The 16,692-nt window shown below is 33.3% G+C and overlaps 1 protein-coding gene across 1 annotated transcript in view; it reads left to right on the forward strand.

Moving 5' to 3' along the window:
• LOC145276923 (3'-5' RNA helicase YTHDC2-like) overlaps window positions 1-16,692 on the forward strand; it is a 101,008-nt gene that overhangs the window by 73,811 nt on the left and 10,505 nt on the right. The window contains exons 28-31 of the mRNA XM_080128396.1: window positions 4,699-4,795; window positions 4,983-5,111; window positions 8,885-9,165; window positions 15,905-16,056. Of these exons, the coding sequence (XP_079984522.1) occupies window positions 4,699-4,795; window positions 4,983-5,111; window positions 8,885-9,165; window positions 15,905-16,056 (659 nt within the window). The remainder of the gene's footprint in view (window positions 1-4,698; window positions 4,796-4,982; window positions 5,112-8,884; window positions 9,166-15,904; window positions 16,057-16,692) is intronic.

Raw genomic sequence — 16,692 nt, forward strand, 5'->3', positions numbered from 1 at the left:
TTATAATGTTTTATATATATATATATATATATATATGTATATTATATTTTTTAAGAAAAATGAAATAAATGAAAAATATTGTGACACTGGGCTAGTATAGAATTACAATATGGAAACCAATAATTATAAATAATAGATTTGAACAAAACACACACATATATATGAGAAAAGAAAAACAAAATGTAAATTAAAATTTACAATTCAATTTATTATTTGACAGAATATTCCTGCAAACAATGTTCAAAGTCCTGTATTATTCTGTTGAATAATAAATTTAATTGTAAATTTTAATTTACAATTTTAATTTCTTTTCTCTTATAAGCTCTATTCTTTATTGTATTTGTATTGACCTTTTTTATTTGGTTTGGATTAATGTATCAATATATAAATACTGGTATTTTAGATTGAAGTTTACCCTTACTTGTAGCAGGTAAACACTGCATTCAATATGATTTTTTTATTTCTTATATATACATAGCATGGGTGCCCAGCGTTGCCCGTGTGTGTTGATAAAAAAAAGAAAAAGTGGTAGTAGGAAGGTAGGCTCAAACCCGTACTGCGAAGGAGAAAAAGAATGTGGAAAAAATGTGACATCTTTGCTATTACGACCACCGCCAAACCGGAAGTGACGTAGGTTTAAATGAATCCTAGACAATCGAAAAGAGGGGATGACTTGAAAATATTGGCGAAAAAAGCAACCCCCTCCTCTCTGTAGAAAAGTGCCCAGTTGAGGGTGAAAAAATTAATGCTTTTAGCCAATTTTTCGGTATTTGTCGTCTGAAGGGTCGAGCTTCAAAACGATACTGATCTTGTGAAAATCCGTCGCCTCTGTCGAAAGTTTTAGGCAGGCATGCAAACATACATACATTTATATATTGATAGATCAAATTTTCGACCCAAACTAATTAAAAAGCTTGTCCTATCTCTGAATACCTTTTATGTAAAATTTAAACTGTTTAGACCAGAAATTGCCTGAGTAATTTGGTAGAGACCGCAGAAGTCACATTTTTAAAAACTTTGACCCCTATTATGACCCCTTAACATTTATTGTTTTGGGCTCATGTCAAAGGAACTTATATGTAAAATTTCAATTGTTTATACCTAAAATTAGCGGAGGAGTTTGGTAGAGTTCTTAAAAGTCAAATCGTTGAACTTTGACCCCTTAACAGCCAAATTTCTGGCCGAAAACGGATTACAAAGATTTTCTCAAATATCACTATCCTGTATATCAAATATCGAGTTTGTAGACTGAAAATTGACAGTTATTGCGTAGGGAAATGTACACAGACAGACAGACACTTTACTTTTATAGATATTCTAGCATTTCAGCCCGGTGTTTGGAGGTGTGTGTTGAGCAAAAAAAAAAAAAAAAACGTGGTAGTGGGAAGGCAGACTGGAACCTATACCGCGAAGGAGGAAAAACGTGAAAAAAAATGTGAAGTCTTTGCTGTTACAACCACCGTCAAACCGGGAATGACATAGGTTTAAATTTAATTAAGGCTAGACAATCGAAAAGAGGGGATGACTTTTGAAAATATTGGAAAAAAAAAGCGACCCCCTCCCTGTAGAAAAGTGCCCAGTTTAGGGTGAAGAAATTAATGTTTTTAGCCAATTTTTCGGTATTTTTCGTTGGAAGGGTCGAGCTTCAAATGATACTGATCTTGTGAAAATCCGTCGCCTCTGTCAAAAGTTAGACATGCAAACATGCATACATACATTTATATATTGATAGCTCAAATTTTCAACCTAAACCGATTAAATCTCTGAATACTCTTTATGTAAAATTTCAAATGTTTAGACCAGAAATTGTTTGAGTAATTTTATAGAGACCGCAGAGGTCAAATGTTTTTAACTTTGACCCCTATTAATGACCCCTTAACATTTATTGTTTTGGTCTCAAATAAAGTTAAGTTAGATCCATGTCCAAGAAACCTATATCTAAAATTTCAATTGTTTATACCCAAAATTGTCGGAGTTTGGTAGAGTTCTCAAAAGTCAAATCGTTGAACTTTGACCCCTTAACAGCCAAATTTCTGGCCGAAAGTGGATTACAAAGATTTTCCCATATCTCACTACCCTGTATATCAAATTTTGAGTCTGTAGATTTAAAATTGACAGTTATTGCGTAGGGAAATGTACACAGACAGACGGACAGACATGTTCACTTTTATAGGTATGTAGGTATATATATATATATATATGCTTTTTATTACCATTTTTAATATGCTTGGTTACACATGTTCTGATTACCGAATCGTGTTAACAATCTGATAATTTCATCAGACGTCACAGAAATGGCTGCCCAAGACCAGGGATTGATGACCAATGCATTCAAGAAGATGGCAGGGATAAGTAATGACAATAAATGCAGATCCTGCCACACAGAATTGGAAAGTGTTGGTCATCTGATATCAAGTTGCAAAGTTCTTCTAGGGGACGGCTACTATACAGCGAGACATGATGGAGTATGCAAGTACCTCCACTGGATCATCTGTAAAAAATTAAACATCCAGTGTAGCAGCAAGTCCTGGGAACATCAACCTGAAAAAACAGTTGGAAATGATTTATATACCATACATTACGACCATGTAATCCCTACAGCCACCTACCTTGAAAATGCTGCTGTGAAACCTGACATAGTTATATGGAATAAGTCAGAGAGTTGCAACCTTGATTGAAGTGAGTGTTCCTAATGATGGCGGTCTTAACAGAGCTGAAAGAGAGAAACAGACCAAATACCAAGGTCTCATGTATGATATGAAAAGAAACTGGAACCTAAAGGGGATATCGATCATACCAGTTATCATAGGTGCCACAGGACTTATGAAGAAGAACCTGAAGTCCTACCTAACTAATATTCCTGGTGAACCAAGTGCAAAAGAGATTCAGACAATTGCACTTAAGGGAACAGCGAGGATACTAAAAAGAGCTCTCGGTTGGTTTCAATAAAAAAGCGGGGCAATGTTGGCAGCTGGTTTGGCTGCCCCATACCCGGCATTACAATTTTCAAAGGAAGAAAAAAAAAAAAAAAAAAAAAAAAGTGAGAAGATAAATTAGGAAATATACAAACTCAAATCAAAAAACAGCAGCAGCAGCAGTCAATTGTAAAGCCATTGAGAAATGACAAGGGGTGAATGGGGGGGTGGTAAAATATCAAACCAGACACAGATAAAGAGAGGCAGGGGGGGGGTGAAGAGGGAGAGAAGAGTGAAAGGAAAAAGTGAGATGGGTAAATAATTGAGCTACAAATAGAAGAAAGAAAAAAATAATATATATAGCACAGGAATCTGCATTAATACCATAGGGATGTCACAGGCTAACACCCAAGATGAGAATAGTAGCCTGAATAATCCAAACTACTATGTCAGCCATAACTGGGTAGAATAAAGTAATTTTTATTATATTCTTAGTATCACCTATACTAAGAATTGAAACTTCAATATCCAGAGAACTGTTCCCTTGTGCAATGAGCGATGGTGCAATGGACAAAAGTGATAAGTATTAATTAATACTAATTATTAATAACAATATAAACTTTAAACAATGTATGATTTCAGGTGCCAATGCACATTTTTGCATTCACATCTACTCATGAATACATAGAAGGAACAGTCTTTTAGAATTTGAAGCTTCAGTCATCAGCATAAGTGATACTAAGATTCTAGTTTAGCAGTTTTTTTACTCACTACCTTTTGTGACGAGAAATATACACAAATAAACACATTGGTCTTTATTATAAAGAGGAGAATAAATTTTGAACGATTTAATATCAGTCATGGTTTCATTTTTAATTGATTTTTTATAACTTGTGCTTGTCTCAATAAATCAAGTAGACATTAACAATCTTTCTGAATATATTTATTTCAGAGTTGATTTCTTCTTGTGTTTCGGTTGTTGTATTCTTGATCTTCTGAAGGTGCTTTTTTGCTGTTTGCAACCTTCTCGTGATTTAGAACTAAACCCTTTAGAAGATAATCTAGAGTGGATTCTATACATAGTAAAGGAAAACATTCATGATACTATATGACATGAAACTATGTCAAACAGCTGTGGAGATTACATACAGGATTCAGTTTGAAATTCCTAAAATGTTACCGATTACAGCTGAAGAAGGCCGAAGGATACAATGAACAAACGTAAAATAAGTAATAAACAAGATCAGGAAAAAATGTCTGAAACATGTAAATACATTTCTTTTGTCCTCACATTTTTTATTTTCATTTTTGTGTTTTTATTCTAGAAAGTTCATGCATAATCGTTATTACTTCCCAGGCATTATGTACTCTTTTTTTTTTTTTTTTTTTTTAAGAGGTAAAGGTAGTGTAATATCTGTTCTGTGGTCATGATATCATACTGTCAGACATTACTTCCTCCTTTTTTTTTGGTATGAGAGATACTGTAGTATCTGTTCTGTTGTTTTCATACCATCTTCCTAGGAATTACATCCTCCTTTGTGAAGGTCAGAGTGTAATAATATGGGCATTCATCCTATTACCAAAAATAATTTAATATAATTACAATATTTCATGGCATGTATAAGCATCACTTCATTTATAAGTTGTTAGTATTTCTTTTAGCCTTTCTTATTGATTAAAGAGAAAAGTATTTGAATTGAAACTATTTTACTTTTCCATAATATGCATTATTTTAATGAGTATGCTGTTTAAAAAATGAAGTGAACTTTTATTATTTTCTTAGGCTATTGTCCGCACTGTTGTTGAAGTCCTAATGACAGAAGAAAGAGAGCTTGGTTTACAACAACCCACGGGCATTGGACAGAGACCTAGGCCGATGTGTATGTACTTTTTCTCTTAAGTTTTTTAAAAAATTTCTTTAAGTTTTACAATTGTAATTCTTGAAATAAATGATTGAGCATTTACCTTTTTTTTAATTACTCCACGAATAAGTCTTTTTTTTATTAAGAATGGGTGTTTTATTTTATCTAATTTGAATATATAGTATTTTTTGCTATTTTTCTTCAGCTATAGAATCCATCATGTCATGTAATGGAGGTCGCAATTACTCTGAATTAGATGATCAACCTGAAGAAAAATTAAAAATAATAAAACGTTCTGTTCCTTCCACACCTCCAAAGAAAAAAGATTCAGGAAGTATGTTTTTTTCATATTTAATCTTTTTTTTTTTTTTTTTTCTACTTGTTTCTTTAAATGCGTGAAAATTGTTTACATTAATTCTGACTCCCCTAAACTGGAACCAGAAGCGAGATCTGACAAATCCGTCAGAAGCGTCTATATATATATATATATATATATATATATATATATATATATATATATATATATATAAAAATATTGGGCACATCCTTTTGAATCTTGCACATGTGTGGAGCTAGTCTTTATATATATACAATTTCCAAATAGAAGAATGTCTCTCTTTTGGTGCATAGTAGTGATGCTACAAACAATCTCACCTCAAAGAAGTAAAAGGTGTGTTTTCTTTGCTACTGGTGCGGTGAAACTAAGAAAAGACAAGAAAAACAAGAGATGTGACATGTTTTCTAGAAGAGCACGAGATGAGCCACGTGAAATGGTGAGAATTACTAAATATAAAGAAGGCCAAACTCTAAGGAAAAAGAGACAGTATTTCATTCATGCTTGATGGGTAACCCTCCATCAATAAAATATGTGCATACATATGGAAATATGCTGATCAAGAAAACAATCCCACTTGCAAAGAGTTCCAGTGTTGTAAGACATAATTTTCCAAACTGTACAGAAGAAGCTTACTCAGCTAATAACCAAACGCAAATGGTAATCAAAGCATTTGACATTTGGCTAATTCTCAAATTTCATGGCGTGAGTGAAAAATGTGTGGTATTAACAATGTCAAGTGTGTTTTACAATGGAGGCTGAAAGGTGCTGCTCTGTCAATATACCGATGGGTAATCCTTGACCAGAAGTAAGATTTAAAACAGATGAAACAAACCCTTCTGTGGTTTTTGTGCCAGACCCTGTGGTTTTTGTGCCAGACCCTTTTAAAACTGGCGGAATACTTTGGTGACCTATAGGACGTGGCACGTCTAATTGAAGAAAACTTCTCTGACCAAAGGCTTAGTTGCAATTTTGTGTCAGAACTCCTTGGTTCAAAAACGATTGTGGATCTTTAAGGATGGGGCCCATGATCCTGAAACAGATTCTTGCTAGGGCTCAAGCTCTCATGACTGTAGAGGTAGAGGTGGATTAGCCTGTTGTTGTGGCTATCGGGCAATGCAGAATTCTTCTTTGGGTACCTGTGGACCCACCTTTAACTCCTGACCAGCAGGACTCACAGTGCAGTGCCACAAATGTGGAGATTCCAATCACTTTACCAGACTACCAGTATCCCGGAATCAATGCAAGAAGAGCCCTCTTGGAGATACACTGTTATCAGTGCCAGCAACAGTGTCATATCAAAGTATCCGGGAAACAAGGCAATGCGCGAGAGGCTAGCACTATTCTCTCTTCATATAAACTGGAAGAAGCGGTACCTGTAATGAAAGTAAAAATCACTGAGTTAGATCTGATAGTGTTGATGGATTCTGGCTTCTTCTCATCTGTTGTGAGTGAGTTGTCAACCCAAACTAGAAAAGTATTGCGATTCTGACAGCAGGCAGGAAATACCTGCTAAGTCAGTGTTGGCAGCATAACTTTAAAAGTAACCAACCGGCATCTCTTGAAGATTGACACACTGGTGGTAAACAACAAACCATTGGGATTTGACTTCCTTCAGAGGATGAACGTCATCACATAATTTGATGACATTCATATCAATGAAGGATGTGACAATGTAGCTGGAAGAGTGCAACTTCCAAAGAGCGTAGAATTTGATGAACGCATCAAGTCCTGGATGGTGTCGTTGAAGTGATCTGGTGATCAGCCGCCAGAAAAATTATGCAACAGAGTACTGGAGTATAACATCTCTACAAAAACTTGTACAGAATACAGGGTCACCCCTCCCAAAAAAAAAAGCTAAATAGAGGCCATCTAGAACATATGCTGTAGAATGGAGAAAAAAAGGCCAAAGACCCTCGTATTTTGATGTGATGTTTTGAATATAATAATTAATTATGACCAAAGTTTCATTTCATTCGGACAAAACACTAAGAAATGGGGCCTAATTAGAGTTGGGGCCCGTTTTTTTTTGGGGGGGGGTCACCCTAATAGAACCCCTTTTAATGTTAAAATAGGATTGTGCATTCATTTTTTTAACAAAGACATCTATTAAAAAAAAGTTTTTTTTTTTTTTTTTTTAAATCTATACATATTATACCAAATGCTAAGGGGTCAAAATTGAAAAATTGGTACATGAGAGGCATTGGATTTTTGTTTGCTGTTTCACAAATGCACATGCATGAATAGTTCACATTACAGATTACTTATATGTTAAGAATAAGTAGTTTGAAAATACCCTTTAAAGATCGTAACATGCTAGTCTAATGGTTATCGTACTTGAATCACTGTCTTTAGGTTTTAATCTCAGCTTCAGTATTTTTATTTTATTTTCACTTATGGAAAGTGAACGGTTTAGAAATAACATAATACTCATATGTACATGTTTCAGTTTCTGTATTAAAATATAATATTTATGCATATTTTATGACCAGGTAATGCCGGGCGGCCTTCTAGTATATTAAGAGTAGATAGTTTTATTACCTTTGGAATACAGAGAGGTGCTGGTGTGATTGCAAAAGTTAAGAGCAGATGTAGGATGTTCAAGGAATTTCTGATATTACTAACCAGTTGAGCATTACTTTTGTCAACTAAGGAAAGAGTTTATCAAGCATTCATGTGCAGTGTAATGAGGTATCGAAGTAAAACCTGACAGGTGGCGCTTCAGGATATGTTTTGTATGAATAGAAATGGTATGATGGATTATGTCTTAAAGACAAACTTAGATCTTATGTTTCAGTAGTTTTGAGATGAAGATTGATAATTTGGATTATTCAGACTACTATTCTAATCTTGGATATAATTCTCACAATGGTTTTTTGCAAATGTAACCTCTGATTATTACATTGGAAGTTACATCAGCAAAAATTGTGAGAATAATGTCCAAGTGTAGTCTGAATCACTTAAAGCTTAAATCTGATTACCTACAAAGAAAATGAAATCTGGACAGTATAGGGAGATGTGTGCAGAACAGGAAACTTCAATGTATGGCCAGGTTGAAAAAAAATTGATGAAAATTCTTGGATTAGTAAATGTAGAACAATTGAGAAGCCAGGGTTATTTGGCAGGTGGGATGCTGAGAAAAACCTGAGAGGAAGTAATAAGGATGGATTTGAGAGAAAGAGGGAGAAATAAAAACCTGTTCAGAGATAGATTAATTTGAAAATCAATATCTAAAAGCCATCCAACACATGGTAACTTATATAACAGAAGTTAAACTGAACATGATGATGATGATTATCGATAATAAGACAGGATATTTTATAGAAATTTAAATGAAATATTTTAAATTTCAAAGATAAATAAAATAAAACTATTTGAATTGTGTAAATTAAATTAGTAAATTTGGACTAACTTATCAAGTGAATTTCTTTTCTTCCCAATGTGTCTAAATACATTTTATAGATTTAATCAACAATCAGGTGTTGTGAATACACTTCTAAATAAGAGTTAAGCATATTGTGGGTTGGATATAAACTAAGCAAAGATTAGAAGATGTATGTTTTCATGTGCACTTTTATTTGTAATAGGAAAAAAAAAAAGATTCAGCATGGATTTCTTTGACTGATATACAAATTTCTACAATAAAAAAATGTTCATAAAAGTTTGAGACTGCAATTTATATATTAATCTACATGTATTTTTGTGATGTGATACTTGTACTATGAAAATCTGTTTTAAATGGCTGATTTCTTATTAGCATTTTGGTGTTTCAGAATTCCGATCTGAAAGCAAAGCAGATAATTCTTTGTATCAAAGTGGCAGCAATGGTAATCATATCCATGGTGGAAACAGTAGTTCAGGTACTCCATGTGACAGTCCTCAGCCATCATCTCCTTCCAAATCCGCGGAAAAAGATCCAGGAGCTACTTCTTCACATCCTTGTCGGATGTTCATTATGAAAGTCAACAATCAGAAATCATTGGATGTTTCTCTTAACAAATCCCTTTGGGCAACAACAGCAAACAATGAGAAAAAACTCAACAAGGCCTTCTTGGTAAAATCGTTGTTTTTAAATCTTTATTATAATCAAGGAATTAAATTTTTAGCATTGATTTTTTTTTCTCAGCATTTATGTCTATAACTAAAAATATTTCTTATACAAAGTTATTATTTTCATTTTCACTAACTCATCTTGTGGTCAACATTCTCCAGATTTGAGATTTTATTAAAGCCAACATATATAAAGAAGAGAATTTGATTACCTATGGAAAGAACATGAATGCATACTAGACATTGTCCTCAAGTGTCTTTGTACAGGAGTTTGTCAGGACAAGCTGCAATGAGGATACTTCCCCTACTAGTAACTGGTACTAGCAGATCAGGCTGTCTGAAGATATTGGCTTCCTGAGACGAACGGTGGGGCATTAGAATACGCCGACTGACCCCCTGCAGAGGGTAAAAGTCCCTCAATGGGGGTCCTGGATATGACCTTAAACTATATCCAGTGGTGAGGCCCCAGCTTGTGGGCTTTGGGGAGTGTGGAGCCACCTTTTAATTACCATTGCTCCCAGGTCCACTCTGACCCGGAGTGGTAGTACCTGTTAGGATCCCAACTATGGGTTGAATAGAAACCGACGTAAAAACAACAAATATATTCTATTAAAAAAATTTTTCTTCAAAATCTTTGGATTCTGCATTAAATAACCCGAAAAGGGTTGATATGCCGTAAAACAAAAACAACCAACCAACTAACCAACCATCCTGACTTAATTATGTTCTGCGAAAACAAAAACAACCCACATTTTCCCTCTTTTCCTTCTTCCCATTTCCCCTTTCTCTTTCTATTTCCTCCCACTTCCTGATTTGTTTCCTAACTTAAAATGTACCAAACATTAATACTGTAATCCTTTTCCCTTTCCCATTGCAAAACTCATTCATGGTCTGCAAGGCAGGGAACAAAAACGATAAAATCCACTATAAAACAACCAAACCAGACACTAAAAATTAGCGATTGAAGATACAAAGAGCTTGAAGAATAAAAACCTATAAAATAGCTGGATGCAATATTAATACTATTTCCAAAATAATTGGATTCAGCATTAAATAACCTGAAAAGGGTTGATATGTCGTAAAACAACCAAACCAAACCCACGAGTAAACCCTGATTAAATATTTAAAATAACATTGTATCCGAAGCCTTAATAAGATCTGCTCGTTATTGACTTATATGAGAAATGGTTCACTTCCCCCAAGTGATGTTGTCTATAGAAAAAAAACTAAGCTGGATGCTTCACGAGACTAGATGAAATTTGTTCTGGAATCTGGTAAGACAAACAGATCTTAAAAATATTTAACAGTTAACTGGCCAGTTAGTGAAAGGAAAATTAATGTTTCTAACTTGTTTACTAATTCAATATTTGAGAGATAAAAGAACTTTAATGGAATATTTGAATATCCGTATATTTTATATAAAGATTAAATGTAAGCCTTAAGAAAGAGCCACTTGGTTTTTGAGAATTTTGAAGTAAAATGAAACAAGAAAAATTGATGTTATTAGGTATATACTTAGTAATAGTGACCACAGTATGAGTCTCAGAAATATTATCCTTTTTGCTATACAAGGTGCCTTCAATAAGTTTCTAGACTTTTTTTTTGTGGAGCCGCTTTTATTGATAGTACACACATGAAACTCTAGTCCCCTTCGAAGTAATCTCCTCCAGCTGCAATGCACTTGTTGTACTGTTACACCAACTTCTGAAAGGCTCCTTGGAAGTCCTCTTGTATAAGCATGTCAATGACCCTCGTCACACTTTCTTTCATCTCCTCAATTGTCTCATAACAACAGCCTCTAAAGTTTTCCTTGAGCTTAAGAAATAATTAAGTCACAGGAAGCAAGGTTTAAACTATAGGGAGGGTGAAGAACTGTCTTGATACCCACCTTGGTCAAACAGTCTGTAACAAGGATGGAGTTGTGGACTGGTGCATTTGTACAAATCTCCCGCATCTTCAGTTACTCGTAAATAATTGTGTGTACAGTTCCCACACTGACATTAAACTGTGCACTTGTAGACACAGAATGGTCCTTATCCATGAAATTCTTTATTTGGCCAATTAACTCTGGTGTTCTAACTTCCTTACTCCTCTCACATCTCCCATCATACCTGCCTTGAATCTCTTATGCCACTCAAAAACTGATGCTCGATTCATATAAGATGTTCCAAAAGCAATCTGAAGCATTCCATATGTTTCTGTAGCATTTTTCCAAGTTTAAAACATAATTTTATTGCACATCGTTCTTCGAATGTGTCCGTACGTCCAGATTGCGCTCTTGAAATTCACCAGCTGTCACAATCAGGCTTTAGTAAGGTGTATTCCAATTCCTGCTGTAGCTGTTCATTTGAACCTGAAATCATAAAAATTGGTCAGTCACCTCATAAGATGTATAGTAATAGCATACTGAATTTTCAAGAGTCTACAACAATCTTAAATGCCTGCATACAGAAGTCTTGAAACTTATTGAAGGCACTCCATATATTAACCTTGAATCATATTTTTTATGTTATTTGTATTTTAACTTTTCAAACAAGGCTAAGATTCTAGCTTGTGTTTTGTCAGGCACATTCTTCTGGGTGCTCATTTGTTATTATGTATGATTATAGAAGTTATTTAGTATGTGTAATGATTGTGGTAGAAGTCAGAGTTAAGTATGTTTGAAGATGCTTTATTCTACACTGATTGAGTTGCTGCCAGAATAATGGTTGTCTAAGAGAAAATGAACAAAGGCAAGTAAATCATTTTGAAAAGTAAAAAAGATTGAAGAGTTCTTTTCTATTTCACCAAACCTTTTTTTCTCTTTCCTAATTCAAGGCTGTATGTTCATCTAGGGAGGAAAAGATTCCCGGATTCTTAAATAGGTACCTATGCTTGTACCTAGTTTATATTTCTGCTCTAACTGAAAACAGAGGAAAGAGAAAAACCAAAGTTGATAGCTTTCAATTGCATACTTAGAATTTTGACAGATTTTAATAGAGTATTTAAGATTTAATATGTCAACATCCTCCAGCAATCATCCAAGTATGGAGAGTGAGGAGAAGTGGAAATTGAATTCTTGGCAAGAAAATTTTTGAGGGCACTCTGTAGAAGATGAATGTTGGACTGGATAGAAATAGCCAGTTCCTGTTTGTTCACTTGTATAGAATCAGGTTCTGAATCGAAACTGTTCTATCATCCAATAAAGACATATGCCACAGGAACATTGTTATCTCTTGTCCATACATAAGCATAGTTTGATTAATATGTAATTCTATATTATCCTTATAAATAGTATAGAAATAGTCCTATTATTTTGCTATCAGTTGTTTTGATTAGGGCTTCATATTGCTTCCATGTACATGAGTTTACAGGAGAAATTATTTGAAATAGATAAATTAGACTTTATTTTACTTGAGTATAAATTTAGTTAAGAAATAACTGATAAATATGCAGTTACTTGAGTGGATGTATATAAATTAATCAGGATATTTAAATAAAATGGTCACTTAACATGTAAGTGGGCTGTTGTAGAGAACGACGAACACCTCTCTTACAATTGATTATTTCAAAGTTTATATAATCATTTATGGTATTAGTTTGTGTGGAATGGTTTATCAACATTTAGACAATTTGCATTAATATTTCATAGTATTCTTATGTTCTTATTTTTAAATCTTTTTATAAATGTAAGCGGCTCTTATTCTTTTGAGAATCAATTTTTGGGAAACATTACAAAAGTGAGATAGAAAATTTGAAATACCAACTCAACATTATATGAAGCTGCTAGCTTTTCTTCAAAAAGCGATTATCTTTATTCATTTTTCCTGAGAAAACGTTGTGGAGGTTAAACAAATTATTTGAAAATGGGCATGTTAAGATAACTAGCTGTCTGGGAATCTTGCCTAACCTGTAACCAAAAGCAAGGTCTAATGGAACGACGACAGTGGTATGAAATCAATGTATAAATGTAGAGCTATGCTGATGACACCACCTAACTTTCAGCCCAATGTCACAAAAAGGAAAAGCCTCATTTTGAACCTCACATGATGCCAGGTTTTTGGCACTGTTTTACAATTTGCCATTGTGCAGAGGGAGACAACTCTCTTTTACTAAGAGATTCATTTTTTGTCTCCTAATTAGGACGCTTGATGCAACAATATTTTTTATTAAATAAAAACATTAAAAAGGAAAACTGCAACAAATTTTTTTTGATGTAACAAAGTTGATAACATTAATAATACAAAATATAGTCTTTATTAATAGAAAATAATGAACCAGCATAGGTACCTATTTAAGAATCCGGGAATCTTTTCTTCCCTAGATGAACATACAGCCTTAAATTAGGAAAGAGAGAAAAAGGTCTGGTGAAATAGAAAAAACTCTTCAATCTCTTTTTACTTTTCAAAATAATTTTCATTAGATGAAAACATTAAAAAAGGAAGCTGCAGCAACTTTTTTTGGTAGTTGTACAGTTTAATCAAGACATTAAAAAACGAAAATATCGAAAAAAGGTTATATTGTATGTATCTGTTTTGAACTGAAGATCTCAGAAAAAAAATTTCACTTAATTTGATCAAGTAGTTTTTTTTTTTTTTATAGCGGAAAAACACATTTTTATGAGAGCGCGTTGAAGGCAGACATCTTGTTCGGAGTTTAGAAACGCCTCGGGGAGATAACTCAATTTAAAGCGCCGACACTCCCTCCCCATGTTTAATACTAGCTTTTCTTCCTAATAATTGAACCTTTTGCTCGGTATCATAACAAATTGTTTTTTCGCTGTAAAACAAAAACTACTTGATGAAATTAAGTGAAATTTTTTTTCGGAGAACTTCATTCCATAACGAATACGTACAATGTAAATTTTTTTGGTTATTTTCATTTTTTAATGTCTTGATTAAACTGTACAAGTACCTTTTCTTTTAATTAAAAAGTAAATGTTATGGTAACGTTTTTAAAAAATTAGTCTTTAACCTTAAAAAATACAAAGAATGAAACTCTTTAATAAAACAAGGGTGAAATTTTTCATGTAAAAAAATTGAAGTGTAGTATCAGAACAGATGATATTTATTTTCTTCCCCACGAAAACAAATTAGATACAAGGTTATTTTTTAATGGGGGCGGGGGGGGGGCAGCTTCCCCAAAAAGAGGGGGGCGCACACTCTTGCAGTGTCTAAATAAATAGTAATTGTCTCGGTATGAAGGGTTTTCCCTAAATTGATCAAGGCCTAATTAACTTAAATAGTAATTGTCTCAGTATGGAGGGTTTCCCTTACATTGACCAAGGACCAATTACTTAATTGTAGCATCAGAACAGATCCTACACTTTGATCTTAACCCGAAAACCAAAAAGTTTCATTTATAACCCAATATATTTAAAGGGAGATAACTTAATGTGGTTTAAGGGGGAATAACTCCTGAATATACTGAACTGACAACTTGATATATCTATATATATAAAACTCTCTTTGTGTTCCTTATAGAAAGAAGCGTTAGTGAATCTACATAAAATCTAAGTGTATTCTTATATAAAATTTACTATGTAAGATTAAATGTAGTGTTCCCAAATCTCTAAATGCACTTTTAAGGGGAATAGGGGTATAATCCTCTTAAGTTTCCTGAGGAGCACATTGAAAATGGCCCCAAAGATTAATTTCTCTAAATGGCCTAGAAAACTAATCCCCTTAGAACTTCAAAATAAGTATGTCTGATTTTAATGAAATCCAAACCATATGTATAAAATACTAATTCAAAGCGCTTTCCAAAATTCCAACTTTCTTAAACTGTTACATGATAAGGGCTGTCCCCTGTTCATGTAAGTATAAAAATAGAGAGATTAGTTAAAATGAAAATAAGAGAAAGCAGAAATCGAACACTGGACATAAGTTTTAAAGAACAATAGGTTTAAATGGAATGTCCAGTAAATTGTTAATTCGGATGAAATAAATAATAAATAAACGATTCAATTGTTAAAAGAATGTGGATAATAAAATATGGTTAAATAAATTAGATATGTAGGTTAAATTCCTTTGTGGAAACAACACAAGAAAAATAGGTTATTGGGAAATCAATGTCGAAAACATGCAAAGTCGCGCATGTTGAAACACGTGAATTTTGCTCACGTGGCCGGGATGCATGGATTTCTCAATATAGTAGGTGGGAGTTAGTTGGTCGAGAGAGTCAGAGACAGGCAGAGAGACAGTCAGGGGAGACAGAGACAGGCGGACGTCTGAAGCGAGACGTCACTTCAGAAACTAAGATGTGAAACCTTGAATTCTTAATGAGGAAGTCCCGACCGGTCGTCAGAAAATAAATTCATAATGTGTTTGTGATAAAGCTCATCTTTGTGTTTGTGATTTCTACAAAAAGGTAAATTGTATTGTTATTATATGTCTGTGTTATAAAATGTCATTACATACACACCTCTCTCACAAGAAAAAGCATCACTTATAATAGTCTCTCTCTAAGACTCTTTAATGAAACCCCTATATAACAAAACTATATCTCCATTGACTAAAAAAGAATGGGGGCGGGGGTCAGTCAAAAGAAAGAAATGTGGGTTATGGTCATAGTAAAAAGTAATATAGTAATTGTTATTCAATCCTGAACAATGTCACATATTCCTGCTTATTTTCAAATAAACTAGTGTATTATCTTTTATAATAAATAAATATCCTCAAAACAAGTCTTATCCATTAAAATAAGTTATAAGTTCCAATATATTTAGATCATTATATTGACCTTTTTGTTTTGATCTCTGACAGGATGGAAAGACTGTGTATATGATATTCTCTGTACAAGGCAGTGGATGCTTTCAGGGTTATGCCAAAATGTCATCTGCTATAAATAAAGATAAAGGACATGAATTTCCTTCAGCTGGAAATTCTGGAACTTGCAACATTGAATGGCTGAAAAGGTGAGACTTCTTTTTTCTCAGTATTTCTAAAATCTCTGAAATTATTCTAGCTTAAATATTTTAAGATAACTTGCAACATAGCATTTTCTGCTCATTAGATATTTACAATATCTTGAAAAGATTTGTTTTTATTAAAAACAAGTATTTCCTCATCATATCTGAAAAACTTTGTTTTACGTAAGCAGAATTATAAGAATGTGCTTTTATATTCAACATGTTATTTCTTTTTTTTTGTTTTTTTTAAATCTGTTACTTTTGTGTTTGACATCAAGTTCTAAAAATGTAGTTGTGAAAAAATTAGATTTTGCATTTAGTAAAGTTTCTTTCCATATTTAACTGTATTCTCTAATTCATTCTATTTTTGGTGTTAACTAAAAAAAAATTGTAGAAGACAAACCATTTGCTCAATTATCACTAATAAAGTATATCAAATACTTATGTTCATTGTCTGCTTCTCATAGTGAACCATTGCAATTATATGAACGTGTACATGAGTAACGGAGAATCATCATCATCATAACATCTGTTTTATATTCTGCCATATATTTAGATGGCTTTTTATAATTGATTTCCAAAGTAACCTATCTCTGGCCAGGTTTTTATTTATTCCTCTTTCTCCCAAGTCTACTTTTATTT

Source organism: Euprymna scolopes, chromosome 5, assembly GCF_053919585.1.
Source record: "Euprymna scolopes isolate OS-2025 chromosome 5, ASM5391958v1, whole genome shotgun sequence".
NCBI lineage: Eukaryota > Metazoa > Mollusca > Cephalopoda > Sepiida > Sepiolidae > Euprymna > Euprymna scolopes.